A 15,931-nucleotide genomic window follows, 5' to 3' on the forward strand; every position below is an offset into this window, starting at 1 on the left:
TAGGCCACCACCCAGGAAAGAACATGTGTTGCTGTGGTAGCAGGGTGTCTTCCCCTTTTTGAACTTTCTCAGTCCGAGATAATTGTTCACCTTCTTTGCAGATAGTGTGGTGAAATCATGGAGAAGTGAGCCCAGTGAGCAGAAATCTGTGCTTCCAAACTTCCTTAAAGAAAATATGTGGCATATTCAATATCTGAATTTATGAACTGACGAGCCCTGACTGCTGAACTTAAGGCAAGCCTTGGGAGTTCCCATTGCGGCTCAGTGGTAACGAACCCAGCTAGTGTCTGTGAGGACGCAGGTTCAATCCCTAGCCTTGCTCAGTGAATTAAGGATCCGGCATTGCTGCAAACTGTGGCATAGGTTGCAGATGTGGCTTGGATCCCACATTGCTGTGGCTGTGGTGTAGGCTGGCAGCTGCAGCTCCAATTTGACCCTTAGCCTGGGAACTTCCATATGCTGTGGGTGTGGCCCAAAACACACACACACACACACACACACACACACACACACACAGCCTAGGTTGTTCAGTAGAAGGCTTTCACTGGGTTACATTTAGGATATTTTCTTGTGACTTTTCCCTGGGTGGCTCTGGAGGGAGGGTGGTAGAGGCTCAGGGTGGCTTTATCAAGTCAGAATCAGTACCAGCCATATGTGTTTAAGTCCTTTGTTGGCGGCATGAGAGATGAACTCCAAGCAAGTCAAGCGAACAAACCTCTGACCAGTTCTCATTCAGAGAGATGACTGGAGCAAGAACTAGGCCACTGGGTATCTCAGTGTCGTGAGCCAGTGGGCCTCCCAGGTTACCACCCAGGTGTCCGTTCCCCGCCCCCGCTTGGGCTTGCCATATGCACTTCACATGTCAAGGCAATTTGGGTCAGACGTCTCCCCACCCCTCAGCCAGCTGATGCCAAGGCCCGGTCCCTGTTACAGAGATGAGCGATGAAGTCATTGTGATCCAGGAGCGCTGTTTTATTATCTTCTGAGCATACAACTCATCATCATGTATCTGTCATATTCCGCAACAGGAATGTTGTTCAGAAAATTTTCTTATGTATCCTGAAGGTTGATGTTGAATAGTGTACTGAGCTATAATCAGGGAAGGAATCTCTAGAAAATCAGTCTTCCCAGGCCCGAATTTTTATACATGAGTTTTGACAGAACCACTGCTGCTAGTCCTAGAATTGAAGTCTTATACACTGATCCACTCACCAGTTTGATGAAGTCTTTTCAGTTTGGATCAGATATCAAGGTACTAGGTATGCCTTGGAGGATAGTTCAAACTTCAGGTCATGACAACTTGGTTTTCTCAACAAGCCTGATCAAGATTGAGGGGAGGAAGCTCCTGCAGTAGAGACTGGAGGTGGTTTCCCACCCTGGATGTCCATTAGAGTCACGGGTAATGGACCCCTAAGGCCCCATGTCCCGTCTCTGTGTCTGCATCGGGTCCTAGGAATCTGCATTCTTATCCACCCACATTAGATTTTGTTGCAGACAGTCCAAGGACCACTCTTGGGGAAGCACTCACTGCCGTGTGGGCCTCGCCAGCTTTCTTAGCCAGAGAAGAAGAGGTTGGGTAGACATGTAGCGTCCCCACCTGTGCCTTCAAAGGGTGGTGGTGACGGGGTTGCTTTTCTTGAGGAAAACATCTCTGCAGGGAATTGACTGGAATCCCAAGTCCTCCAAAGAATGCCTCACCCTCCCTAAATCTGTCTCTCCACGAAGGAATCTCCTGAGTCCAGATGCCAGCTCGGGAAGAATTCCAGAACTTACCCTGTCTTCTTAGCACCTGAGGCTTTAAGCTTTTTGGGGATCCTTTTTAGTGAGACTGGTTTTGGAAGTAGTAAGAATAGGCCTGGGATTTTATCAGAGAGGCTCTTTTACATGGAGCTACGCGTCTCTAATCTGGCTCATCTTCATAATCAATTATTCAACCTGTTTTTAAAATCTGGGGAAATTTGCGTTTAAGAAGACTATCCAGGATGATTTTCATGTATACAAAATTTTGAACCAATGTAATAATTAAAATTCTTGAAGTTCAACTTTGATCGGAAGTTCCCCACCAGATCCCCTTTTTTGTTTCTCCGAGTTGATGTGTTCATTCAAACAGTATTTGCTGAATCTCAGCTGTGTGCCAGGTGTATCTAGCTCTGCTTGGAAGTTGTGGCGTGATCCTAACTGGCTGCTCTTTGCCCTCACATCTGCCCTGGATCCGTCACAGGTACTGCCGCTGCTCAGTCTCCTTTGTACCTCTTCTGCTTTTAGAGCTGGTCTGCCTCCTACCTGAGTTGGTTGTGGGAACTTCCGAGGTGGTTTCTAGCTTCCTCCTCCCCAGTTTATCCTCCCCACCCCCCCACTCATCCTCACTCCCCTGACCTCAGCCACCACTCAGGTCCTGGCCCCAGGCCCAGTTCCTGAGGGTGAGTCCAAGGCCTTTCGTCATCTCACCTTTGCCTCAGGCTCCACAGTCCCCTCCTGGTCACTGTCCTCTGGGAACCTCCTTTGCTTGATCCAATGAACCCCTGACGCACATTTTTGCCCCAGAACAAGTATTTTCTTCCCCCCTGAAGCCTTCCTTGACTCTCCCATGCAACTTTTTTCACCCTTTGTCTAGTCTTCCTAAGTCACCAAAATAGCCTGATCACAAGGCATTATGTATATTAAGACAGTATTTGTGCCTCTTTCTCTTGTTAGACAGACTTCTGAGGGAAAGAGGCAGAATTTTATATTATAAGGACTTAACTCTGGTGCCTGTCATGAACCAGGTACTCTGTTTGACCTTGTGAAAATCTTCGCAGGAGTTCCCTTCCAGCACAGTGGGTTAAAAATCCGTGGTTGTCACCACAGTGGCTCCAGTCGCTGCTGTGGTACAGGTTCACTCTCTGACTGGGACCCGCCATGTACCCTGGGCTAAGCCAAAAAAAAAAAAAAGGAAACTGGGGCAGACAGAGACACAGTTCAGTATTTCCCAGTATAGTGAAATGTTTCCATAGGTGGATTACAAATCCTCTGTTGTGTTTTCCTTGAAGGAATCACAGCCCCATGTGATTGTTTCTAAATTAAATCTGCGGAGGTATTACTCGGAGGGGCCTTCCTGGATGCAGCCTTGCAGACTCTCTCTCTCTCTTTTTTTTTTTTGGTCTTTTTGCCATTTCTTGGGCCGCTCCCATGGCATATGGAGGTTCCCAGGCTAGGGGTCGAATTGGAGCTGTAGCCACCAGCCTACACCAGAGCCACAGAAACACGGGATCCGAGCCCGAGCCGCATCTGCAGCCTACACCACAGCTCATGGCAACGCCGGATCCTTAACCCACTGAGCAAGGCCAGGGACCGAACCTGCAACTTCATGGTTCCTAGTCGGATTCATTAACCACTGCGCCACGACGGGAACTTTTTTTTTTTTAAAGACTCTTAACCATGGTGGCAAACAGGCCTGCTGGGGGACTTGGTGTATGCAGGGCACCTGCTGGGAAACCCTGGGTTCTGGTCTGCAGACTTGCACACAGGGACTCATGGTCCTGGGGATGGCAGAGACCCAGGGTCCTGCGGGTCCTGACCACTCGCTCCACAGGGGACACTGGCAGTGGGACATGTGGCTATGCACCTGTCAATCAGCCTTTCCTTGTGGACTTTGGATTCCAGGGGCTCAGATGGAGCCCGCAGACTGTGGCACCCTGGGCGGGAGGGCCTCTCCTCATGCACGGATCCATTCTGATTTTATAAAGCAAGAATTCAAAGGCAGCTAGTGTAAAATAAGAAAAATTGAACAGATTAGCATTCTGCTCTGATGGAAAAAGACAAAGAGGTGCCAGGCAGGGCGAGTTGGAAATATCTTAACTGGGTTAGGCCCCCCTGGGAACTTGGGGCCTGCCTGCCTGGCTCCAAAGAGAAGCTGCTGGAGGCCTCCTCTCCCCACCCTCAGGGAAGTAACACCCTAGTGGCTGAGGACCACCTCCATGTCCATATGTGGCCACTTCCGGGGCTCTGGGATCCTGGCAGGACGGCAGGGACTCAAGCTCCAGAGTTAAGCCCAAAGGGCACCCTCATGGACCCCAGGGGCTGGGAAAGCCCAGTGAGTTGGGTGTGGGGAGGGAGGCTGGGCTCTAGGGACATGCTGGAGGTCAGCCCCTCCTGTCTCGGCCTCATGTAAATGTCTGCCCTGCAGAACAGAATCCCTTTTGGAGATCTCCCTTTTGGAGAAAGTTCTTAAAGGATGTCTAGTGCTCCACAAATGCAGATTTAGCTTGGTTGCGTGGAGGAATCTGGTTGGAGCACAGGTACTCCCAATTTGTACGGTCACAGAGTGCTAGTGTTTGTTTCCTGAAGTTTCTAGAAGTTTTTGTTCCCACCGAAGCATATTCCTTGGGTCCTGAGTGCAGGCTAGATGGAATGTTGAGGGCAAATTCTCTGTCACATGTGATCTCACAAGGTCCACTTCCCAGCCCTGAGCAGGGCTCTGTTAGGTTGGTGGTAACTGTGCAGCAAGGCTGGGTGGAGGGGTGGCTTCCGTGGCCTCTGTAATCACTTCATGATAGTGTGGCCAAGTAGCCTACATGACAAGAATACTCTAGTTCCTGAAGATGGCAAGAAATCTGGGGTTTTCCTCCAGTTTTTATCATCATTGCTTAGAGCATTTCTGTCACTCAGATGCAGTTAAGGGCATAGGCTCCAGAATCAGACTTGAGTTTGAATATCAGCTTTACCAAGTGCAGCAGCTTTACCAAGTGCGGCGACCTTGGACAATTCTGAACTTCCCTCCATGTAAATGGAAATACTGATACCAAAGGCCTGGGTGGTTGTGAAGAATACATGAGAGAATGTACAGATTAGCATGGTACTTGCTGAGTGATGGACGTGAAACAGTTGTAGTTGTGGTGTTTGTTAGTGGTAGTAACTAGTAATACCAGCTAACTAATAGTAAATAGAAGGTAAACTTAAAACTTACAAAACAGATTTTGATTATATATGAGTGACTTAGAATGTATCCATTTTTGTATTGATAACAATTAGAAATTGTAATATTTTAATAGCTACCTATATCTCAGCAGTTACTCTTAATGCAAATGATTTTTGATTGAACATGTCACCGTTAAATAGTTTTGGCATTTTTTGGAGTTGCTGTTGTGTCTCAGCGGTAATGAACCCAACTAGTATCCATGACGATGCCGGTTCAATCCCTGGCCTTGCTCAGTGGGTTAAGGATCTGGCATTGCCATAAGCTGTGGTGTAGGTCGAATATGCTGCTCAGATCAGGCGTTGGTGTAGGCCAGCAGCTGCAGCTCTGATTCAACCCCGAGCCTGGGTATACCTCTGGTGTGACCCTAAAAAGACCAAAATAAAAATAAAAAATAAATAGTTTTGGCTTGTTTTTTTTGTTGTTGGGGTATTTGCAATTGAATTTACTCATGTATTCCATTTATAAATCTCTACTGCATATCATGATTTACTTTAGTTTCTCTGATCCTCAGGATAAGCTGCTAAGCAAATCTTTAAACTTTTGGTAAATAATTGAATCTTGAGAGCTGCCTGGATTTATTCCAGATACTAGTATATGTTTACTAGAAAATATTTCGTGAGAAAACTCTGATAGTGGGCACCAATGAATTTCTCGCATGAAGGACTATTTGGTCTATTGAAGTTTATGTGTGGAAGGGCCCCTTGGCCTCTGTTAAGTATTTCAGTTGCTGACCTTCTACCGATTCTTCCCAGTTTCAGTTTCTTAATCTGTAGGTGCCTCCCTTGCTTGGAGCTCCCTGCATTTAAGCCAGCCCCAGGTGCACGCTGTGCACCAGTCAGGCCTCTCTGAGCCATTGTGTCTAGTTTTTCATAAAAGTGAGAGTAAACCCGGTCGTTTGCGACATGTTAAGGAATAAGAATGCTTGGCTCAGAATAGGTGGGACCCAGTTGCGGTTGTACAGTAAATTTCTTGGTGAGGGGTATATGCTGTAGAGGAGGGTGGTGCGTACTCAGTCTTTCTTCCAGGGGACATAATCACGGGTGCTGTCTGGTATTGTGGCGACCCTCCTGATGAAAGGAGTGAGTCTATCTGCTAGAAGTACCCAGAATTGAAACGCTCTATGGAATATGATGCTTAAGAAGATACTTGTCTTCAGCTACTCAGGCTACTATAACAAAATCCCTCAGACTGGGTAGTTTAAACAACAGAGATTTATTTCTCATGGTTTTGGAGGCTGAGAAGTCCAAGATCAAGATGCTGATGAGTTCACTTCCTAGTGAGAGCCCTCTCCCTGGCTTGCAGACAGCCGCCTTTTCACTGTCCTCGCGGTGGTGGGGGCCACACTCTGTTCTCTTCCTCTCTCTATTAAGGACTTGGGTCCCATCATGGAGCCCCACCCTCATGACCTCCTTCCTCTAAACCTAATTACCTCCCAAAGCTCCCCCTCCAGATACTGCCTCGCCAGGGGCTAGGGCTTCAGTGTGGGGTCTTGAGGGAGTGCACACTCAGTCCGTAACCATACTTAACTTTTCCAAGCCTCAATCTCATTATCTTCAAAAATATACCTGTACCCAACTATAAAGTGCTTCTGGGATGATAATGTGAGTATAAGTTTGAGAATTTGCTAGTGTAAGCTCTCAGAAAAATAGTTGCTGCTACTGTGATGATGTTAACTCTACCTAGTTCAGAGATGTGATGGATGTATGTTTGGTATTTATTGAAAGAGAACTGGATAAATGTTTCCAGTTCTGAGAATCAGTTAAGATGCATTTCAGGGAGTTACTGTTGCAGCTCAATGGAAATGAATCTGACTAGCATCCATGAGGATGCATGTTTGATCCCTGGCCTCGCTCAGTGGGTTAAGGATCCTGCATTGCTGTGAGCTGTGGTGTAGATCACAGACGTGGCTCAGATCTCAAATTGCTGTGGCTGTGGTATAGGCCAGGGGCTATAGCTCCAATTTGATCCCTAGCCTGGGCACCTCCATATGCCTCGGGTACGGCCCTAAAAAGACAAAAACAGAAGATGCATTTCAGTATCTTCCTTTGTGCGTGCAAGCTCGGGGCAGGGATGCAGCTCTGCAGATGTCCTTTAGTCACATGTTGTTCCTTCCATGTGCACATCTCTGCGTTGCTCACTGTCTTTGCTTTTTCTCTGAATTTTCATGTGTCTTCGGACAGTCTTAAGTTCCTGAATTCATTCCCCCTTCTTTCCTCATTTACTTATTATAAAATATGTTGAATAGTTTTATTAGGTGTACATTGTTTTACTATATTTTTAAACCTTTATTTCAAAAGCCAGTGTTTTCAGTGGGGATACCCACTAAACATGAGTGGGTTACTTAATCATCTGTCTTTTCTGTTCAGAGTCCCACCTCCCCAGGCGTTGACCAGGACAGGCTGATATGAGGGGCCTGAATTTGTTCTCGGGGCTTTACCAAGGCTCGTTCTCGGCTGGGGTGTAGGAGTAAAGTGTTAGGGTGTAAGATTTGGCTCCAAGAGGAAGCTGTTAACCTGGCTCTTCCCCCCAGCCTGGATGGGGTGCCCTTACCCCACCCCTGGGTGGGAGCAGCTGGCCTCCTTGTACTCTGTTTCCCTAGCCTTCATCATATGAAAGGGGCTGTTTTCTTTCTGCTGAGGAAAAAACCCAGCAGTTTGACAGCCTGTATTTTTCTACATTTAGCAACTGGCATTTACACAATAGATTTTCTTGTATAACAGCACATCTTTTAACCATGGTAATTAAAATCATCTTGAATAGATGTAGTTTCACTTAATTATGGATTCTGTGCTTTAGTCGGCGTAAGCTTATTACCCATTTAGTTTATCAGACTGTTGTTTATGGCTGAATGTAGTTGCTTAAGTTATCATTTTTCAGTTTCTTTTAAGAAAAGGCCTATATAATTTGTTATGAATTGTTTTAGATTTGTAACAAAACTCATTTTAAAACTGCTACCATCAGTCAAAGCATAATATAGAGATTGATAACTTGGGTGCTGTTTGATTAACATACATGCTGTGACAGGCAAAAAGGGTATTGTGAGCATGTATTACTTATAGAATATGAAAATTCTGTACTGTTCTAGGTTGCTAAAAAATACCAAAGAGAATGAAAAGATGAACTACTCAGGACTAAATCTTATTTCACTTCTCTTTTTGTAGACATTATTAACATATAAAAGTTGTACACCATGACCCCCAAAATAAGGAACAAAAAAGATATTTATTCCCTTTTCCTCTAAATTAGTTGTCATCTTATGAAATAGATTTTAATTTTCAGCATCATTAGCCTTTAGGGAAATGCAAATTCAAACCAGTATCACTACATATATGTCACCGTGGCTGAAATTAAAAATAGTGACCATGCCAAGTGCTGGCAAGGATGCAGACACTGACCGCTCAGACATTGCTGGTGGGAATGGGAAACAGTACAGCTAGTCTGGTAGCACTGTCTAAAAACGAAGCATGTGATGCCATTCAGCCCAGCAGTCACCTTCGTGGGCTTTTACCCCAGTCAACTGAAGACTTATTTTCACACAAAAACCTGTACATGAATGCTTATAGCAGTTTCTTCAAAATTAGCCAGAAATTTGAAATAGCTCAGCTGTTTCTCAGCAAGTGAATGATTAAACTATCTCACATCCACGCTGTGGAATACCGGGCATCGCTAAAGAGGAACAAACTGTTGGTATACACACCAACCTGGATGATCCTCCGTAGAAATGCGAGTGGGAAAGGCAGTCCCAAAAGTTTGAATACTGTGCGGTTCTGTTCACACAACTTCCTGAAAAATGGCAAGAGTCTCAGAAATGAAGAATGGATTCGTAGTTGCCAGGGATTAAGGAGGGAGGGCAGACGGAAGGGAGGTAGGTGCCTGACTATAAAAGGCCACTCGGACAGAACTTTATGACTGAATCTTAACTGAGTCGGTGTTGATGTCGTGCTGGAATCTTGCGGGATGTTACCATTGGGGGAACCTGGCTAAAGAATACATGGGATCTCTTTGTATTATTTCTTAAACTAGGTATGTGAATGTGTAATGATCATATCTATCACAATATAAAAAGATTAATTTTTTTAAAAATATGAGGTATAAATATTCTGGTAAAATGCTATTTCTACCCCCACCTATTTATTTTTTTAGTCTCTTTTATGGATAGTTCATTTGACCTTTCCTTTATTCCTTCCCTGAGTCATTATTGAGCATTGATAATGTGCTTAACTTGACCTTACTATCAAATTCAAATCAGTTATTATAAAACTGAAATCATACCAAGTTGTAACTGCTTTAGAATTTACCGCATAGAGGGTGCTGCTGTTCTCCCTTATTTAGCAGTAAGCTCTGCAGCTAGTTTGCATCCTCAAAGTCAATTCCCTCTGTAGGTGGACTTGGGGCCTTGGTAACATTAGCTTTAAAATATTCAAAATGTGTTCAGGGCACAGTTGTCATGGCTCTGCTTCCTGGTGTGAAACTACTGGGCCTTGATTACACAGTCATCTGTGTTCAAGAGCAGGAAAATTGTTGCATGGAATGCGGGCGCCCGCTCATCTGTGAAGAGGGTGGGCCACCCTGTGGGCAGATGTGAGGCAAGACCCCATTTTCCCAGGGATGGCATTCTTCCAGGTCAGCTTTGGGCTTCCCTGACAATGTCGTGTATTGTCTGGGGGCTTTTCGGATCCTGTGACTTTGAACTTAAGCAGCTCAGAAGCTCCTGATGAGCTGGGTTTTAAGAGACCCTGTGCTCGTGGTGAGTGACCTACAGGGTAGGCTGCCAGGGGTCTGGTTCAGAGAAAGTTGGCCCCTCCAGAGCTGTGGCAGGAGTCTTGTTTGGTCCCCAGCCCCAGAGACTGAGTTTTACTCAGTTGTGTTTTGACGTGCTACTGGGAGAGCCTGTGTCCGATGAATAATATGTGGTGCATCCACAACTGGAAATGAAATTTGACAACCTTAGGGCTATAGGAGGGCTGTTTTTCTAACTAATGGAAGAGTTGGGGGCATGGGCCCCCCACCCTGTGGTCATATGAAGCAAGGAGGGACCCTATCAGGTACCCTTGCTGCCTTTTTGACTCTTTCTAGAGGACCCCTGACAGCCTGGTGATCCTGATTTGTATAGTGAATTGCTGTTAAGGAACAAGAGTAAAAGATTTTCTGTGCTTTGAATTTTGTGGAACATGAACATATGTTCAAGTGAGTTGTATTGAATCACTGAAGGGATTTTTCCTCAAAGTAATGTTATAAGTAGTTTAGAGCTCAGCTCCACCATCTTGTTTATTTAATATGGCACATCTCAGAAACATAGTCAGTTAAGTCTCTTGAAAACCCATCTAACTTACTCATCTTCCAACAGGAATAGTGTGATATCAGGTACCTCTTGGGGGTGAGCTTCAGTCACTTCTGTTTGGCTGCTTGGTCAGAGTGACTATGGTTCCCCGGGTCCCTGACCACAGAAGCGCAGTGGTGGTGGTCTCGGTTCTTTAAGAGGTTCTCTGTGGGTTCTGAACTGCAGGGGGACACTCCTAACGGCAGCTGGCTTGATGCACCATGATGGGAGAAGAAGGGGAACCTCTGTGTGCCTGGCTGGGACACCTCAGATGCTGAGGCAGTCTGGGGTTGTCACGTGGGAGACGAGCAGCAGCCGTGTTGGCACAGGGTGAAGGTTAACAACAATGCATAGTCTGGTGCACAAATGAATGATGCAGCTTCATCAGTACAGTTTTTTCGTTGTCATTGTTTTTAGATCCACAAACTCAGTGGTAACATCTCATTGAATTTTCTCGTCTTTTGTAGTCTCAAACCATGAATTATGTGGGACAGCTGGCCGGGCAGGTGATTGTCACTGTGAAGGAGCTCTACAAGGGCATTAACCAGGCCACCCTGTCTGGGTGCATCGATGTCATCGTGGTGCGGCAGCAGGATGGCACCTACCAGTGCTCGCCTTTCCACGTTCGCTTCGGGAAGCTGGGGGTCCTGAGGTCCAAGGAGAAGGTGGTGAGTACAGAGTGCATCCCATTCCCCAGGAGGGTGAAAAGCTCGGTGGCGTTACAGCGAGCTCTCGAGACCTCTGTTTTGGATTTTGTCATGAAAACCTGTGTAGTGCTGAAGACCATGGTATGAGAAGTCAGCCTTTATGTACTGTTTTTGAAGTTGCTTCTAAATTTAAAAAGCCCTACTGTAGGAAGTCTCAGGGAAAGAAAAGTGAAAATCATTTTAATGATTCTATCTGTTGCAACTCAGAAGATCAAAACAGAAACTAGAGTTACAAATGGGGAAGTTAGGTGTATTTAGAAAAAGTTTCTTTACCTTATACAGCACTTTAAAATATTTAGTGTGATGCTTTCAGACCAGTTGTGAATGAGCATGCTGAAGAATACATTGATCTAAGCAAAATTAATGCCATATCTGCGTTTGTTTTGACAAAGCTGTAGAGTCTTAATTTGTAATCAGAATTTTATTGTCCCCAAATCTGCCTAAAATGAAAATCTACAAGCTTTTATTTATTTTACAGGAAGCTCATTCAGAGAGAGGTATTTGTGTGGTTTTCCTTTTTTTTTTTTTCATATCCTCTTTCCTTCAGGTTATGGGACACTTGGGGAGTTGGTTAGTATATCTGACCTGATGTCAGTCGTGTTTGAAAACTCAGCTAACAGTAAAACTTTGCAGGTACACAGTAATTACTCTTTGCCTTCTAACTCTTGTCCCACAGTATCTACCCAAGCAATATATGGAGATTTTGTCAGGATTTTAAGGCACAATGAAAGAGCCACACAATTTGTAACACAGAAGTACGTGTTAGAGGACCACTGTCATAAGTTGGAAAAAGTTGGAAACAACCATTTTCAGATTTTGGCCACTTTACGTAACTGATCTTGTTCTTAAGATATTCCCCTATTTTAATTAAATGTATGTTATTTTGACAGTGCCTGAAGAGCCACGTTTCAGGGTGGCAGGGCTTGTGTGGCCTGACCTTAGTTCAGAGTCACCCTTTGAAAACCAGGAGCAGTGCTGATGTATTGAGTGACTTGGGACCTTCCCATTGCAAAACAGTGTTTAACCACAGTTGAGCTTCTCTGGAATTTTTTCTTTCTGATAACGCTAACCCGTGGTACTTTTGGACTGTATCTGCTTTGGAAGAATCAGCAACAAATTGTTTATATACTGAAATTTCCCATTAGTTGTGTTAAGGATCTATTTGTAAAATGCCTTATAAAGCATTTTTTTCTTCACCAGTTATTATCTGAGGTTTGTTTTTTTTTTTGTTTTGTTTTGTTTGTTTTGTCTTTTTGCCATTTCTTGGGCCGCTCCCATGGCATATGGAGGTTCCCAGGCTAGGGGTTGAATTGGAGCTGTAGCCACCGGCCTACACCAGGGACACAGCAACAGGAGATCCAAGCCGCGTCTGTAACCTATACCACAGCTCACGGCAACGCCAGATCCTTAACCCGATGAGCAAGGTCAGGGACCGAACCTGCAACCTCAAGGTTCCTAGTCAGATTTGTTAACCACTGAGCTACAACGGGAACTCCTGATCTGAGGTTTTGATCAACAGATTGGATAAGTCGTTTGCCCTTCAACATGGAACCTGTGGGCTGGTGTCTGTAAGCATCTGTGCGTCTGTAAATGGTAACTGGGCAGATAAGATCTCTGCATGCTTGATGCCTCTACTTGAGAAAGTAATACAGCTTCTATATGAGGCTATGTAAATCGCTGGGTTAAATATATTGCCAAAACTTTAACTTTTAATAGAAGTCTATTCATGAGACTCAGGATAAGAGTAGTGTTTCCTATTTTTACCCTGGGTAGCCCAGAAACACAAAGGTTTGGGAAGGAAATTTGGTTATTTGAATAAAGCATATCCTTCCTATGACATTAAAACCAAAACCATGTCTGCCCTGAGATACTGTGGCAATTTGGATTAATTATGTTATTTTAGGTCATTTTGGGTTAAGGAAAACTGTTCATTGATTTTAAATTAAGAACCCAATTTTCAAATATGGGGACACTATGAGGTAGACTTGACATCATAACTACCTTAAAACCTCTAGTTAGAGAGATGCAGTATAGTTTCCCACTGCCATTGCCTTGTTCTCGTTTGATAGAATGCAGTGCCCACTGTGTGTTTCATAACTCAGGAGTTGTGTGGGGTTTTTTCCATTTTTTTCAGGAGTTTAATTTTAGATGGTATACCTGCACTTGATATTTTTAAATATTTTTTAACACAGAGCATAATCTAATTACTTATCAAAGTTAAATAACCAGTGTATTGGCAAGATAGTTTCCATTGTGGATGGCAAAAATCCTCCTCACACTAGCTTAGGCAAAATAAATAAATTTGTCTGTCTAAAGTCCAGAAGTATTTGAATTAATCAGTGCTTTATTTAGAGTTTGAAGTCGTTACCAGAACTCTCTCCCCTCTCCTTTCAACTGGGTCTTGGGGACTGTCACTGGCTGCCTGGGTGGGGTATATTGACTGGCCTGGTTTGGGCAGCAGCCACACCAACAGTAGATTGGTCTGAGATAGAGGAAACTAGATACCCAAAGGATGGCGAGGAACAAGTATCTGCTATAGCCAGTATTTCTTTTTGTTGTTGTTGTTGCTATTTCTTGGGCCGCTCCCACGGCATATGGAGGTTCCCAGGCTAGGGGTTGAATCGGAGCTGTAGCCACCGGCCTACGCCAGAGCCACAGCAACGCGGGATCCGAGCCGCGTCTGCAACCTACACCACAGCTCACGGCAACGCCGGATCATTAACCCACTGAGCAAGGGCAGGGACCGAACCCGCAACCTCATGGTTCCTAGTTGGATTCGTTAACCACTGCGCCACGACGGGAACTCCAGCCAGTATTTCTCAAAAGGAAACCAGTTCTTTTTCAACATCTCACTCATATATGTTGAGCAAGATTAAGGCATAGATAGTATAGGAAGTATGGCTGTAAAGAAATGTGTGTTTAGAAAACAGTTTATTCGAAGTAGTACATCAAAATGAGTGTCCTCTTTAAAATTATCACCTTGGGGGTGTGGAGCAAAGAGAACCCTTTAGGCTGTTGGTGGGAATATAGTTTGGTACAGTTAGTATGGAGAACAATATGGAGTTTCCTCAGAAAAAAAATATAGAGCTACCATATGGGGATTTCCAGCTAGTATCCATGAGGATGTGGGTTCGACCCCTGACCTCACTCAGTGGGTTAAGGATCTGGCATTGCCATGAGCTGTGGTGTCGGTCACAGACGCAGCTCAGATCCCTCGTTGCTGTGGCTGTGGCTTAGGCCAGCAGCTGTAGCGCCGATTGAACCCCTAGCCTGGAACCTTCCATATGCTGCTGGTGTGGCCCTAAAAAGCAAAAAAACAAACAAACAAACAAAAAAACCCACTGTAATTCGAAAAGATACATGTACCCCTTCACTGTAGCACTATTCACAATAGCCAAGACATGGAAACAACCTAAATGTCCATAGACAGATGAATGGATTAAGAAGATATGGTACAGGAGTTCCTATTGTGTCTCAGCAGTAATGAACCCAACTAGGATCCATGAGGATGCAGTTTGATCCCTGGCCTTGCTCAGTGGGTTAAGGATCCGACATTGCCTTGAGCTGTGGTATAGGTCACAGACGCAGCTCGGATCCCACATTGCTGTGGCTGTGATACAGGCTGGCAGCTATAGCTCTGATCTGACCCCTAACCTGGGAACTTCCATATGCTACCAGTACAGCCCTAAAAAGACCAAAGGAAGAAGAAGATACAGTACATATACATAATGGAATACTACTCAGACATAAAAAAGAACAAAATAACGTCAACGCCATTTGCAGCAACACGATGCAACTAGAGATTCTCATACTAAGTGAAGTAAGTCAGAAAGAGAAAGACAAATATTACATGATATCACTTAAATGTGGAGTCTAAAATATGGCACAGATGAACCTGTCTACAGAACAGAAATAGACTCTCAGATATAGAGAACAGACTTGTGGTTGCTAAGAGGAAGGGGGGAGGGAATGGGATGAACAGGGAATTTGGGTTAGTAGATGCGTTAAATTTAGAACGGATAAACAATGAGGTCCTACTGTATATAGCACAGGGAACTATATGCAGTTTCTTGAGATAGACCCTGATGGAAGATAATGTAAGAAGGGAAATGTATATGTATGTATGACTGTATCACTTTGCTGTACAGCAGAAATTGGCACAGCATTGTAAATAAACTATAATTTTTAAAAAGTTTTTAAATAAGAAACCACAAAATAATCACCTTGGAGAGTGTTTATGCCAACTTGATGCCATCTCAAAATATTTTTAGTGTTTTTCCTTTGTGGCCTGCATATTCTTATAAGTATTCTCACTACTGGCACAATTTAATGTTAAGATTAACTTTTTGGAAAGACCCAAACTCCCTTTATAGTCAGATCAAGAGACTGAAGTAAGTAGTCATATTAGGAAGTGTCGTATTTGATCCCTAAAAATAAGGGTTACAAATAGAAGCAAAACATTAGCTTTTATAAAATGGTTTCAAAACAGACTTTGAATTTGCATCCTAAAGAAGTGTCAATCCATTTTCCCAGCTACATCTGGATAAATAGATAACCTCCAGAGATGAAAATTTTGGAGGTTGATACTAAGTTTGAATCTGTTATTTTTTATTAAAGATAAAATAATTTTTATTTCCTTTAAATTGCTTAACTTTTTATATACTAAATCAATCAAATGATTATTGTAATGATATTATATGTCTAACTTCTAGTTGAATAAATTTAGTTGTTTAAGTCATCCTGAGAAACTTAAAATTTGGCATTTTGGAATGAATTTAGTTTTTCCCTGACCCCTTTGTTTACAGTCTAGAAGAAAAATTTGTTTTCTTTCATTGTTCAGTTCTCCCATAACTTTTTCAGTTAGAAACATTCTTCCTATGATTGTGGAAGAAACTATTATTATTACAGCTGTTTTAGAACCTTCAGTGACTCTAGATGCTTATGTGA

The 15,931-nt window shown here is 43.8% G+C and overlaps 1 protein-coding gene across 9 annotated transcripts in view; it reads left to right on the top strand.

The window, feature by feature from the left end:
• LPIN2 (lipin 2) overlaps positions 1 to 15,931 on the top strand; it is a 102,427-nt gene that overhangs the window by 51,274 nt on the left and 35,222 nt on the right. For 6 of the 9 annotated variants that reach the window (XR_002344390.1, XR_002344392.1, XR_002344389.1 and 3 more), the window contains exon 2: positions 10,745 to 10,945. Coding sequence is in view for 5 of the 9 variants with exons in the window: in XM_021093238.1 (XP_020948897.1) it covers positions 10,745 to 10,945 (201 nt within the window). In the remaining 4 variants the exon portion in view is untranslated. 9 annotated transcript variants of the gene reach the window in all.

The sequence above is a fragment of the Sus scrofa genome, chromosome 6 (assembly GCF_000003025.6).
Source record: "Sus scrofa isolate TJ Tabasco breed Duroc chromosome 6, Sscrofa11.1, whole genome shotgun sequence".
Classification (NCBI taxonomy): Eukaryota; Metazoa; Chordata; class Mammalia; order Artiodactyla; family Suidae; genus Sus; species Sus scrofa.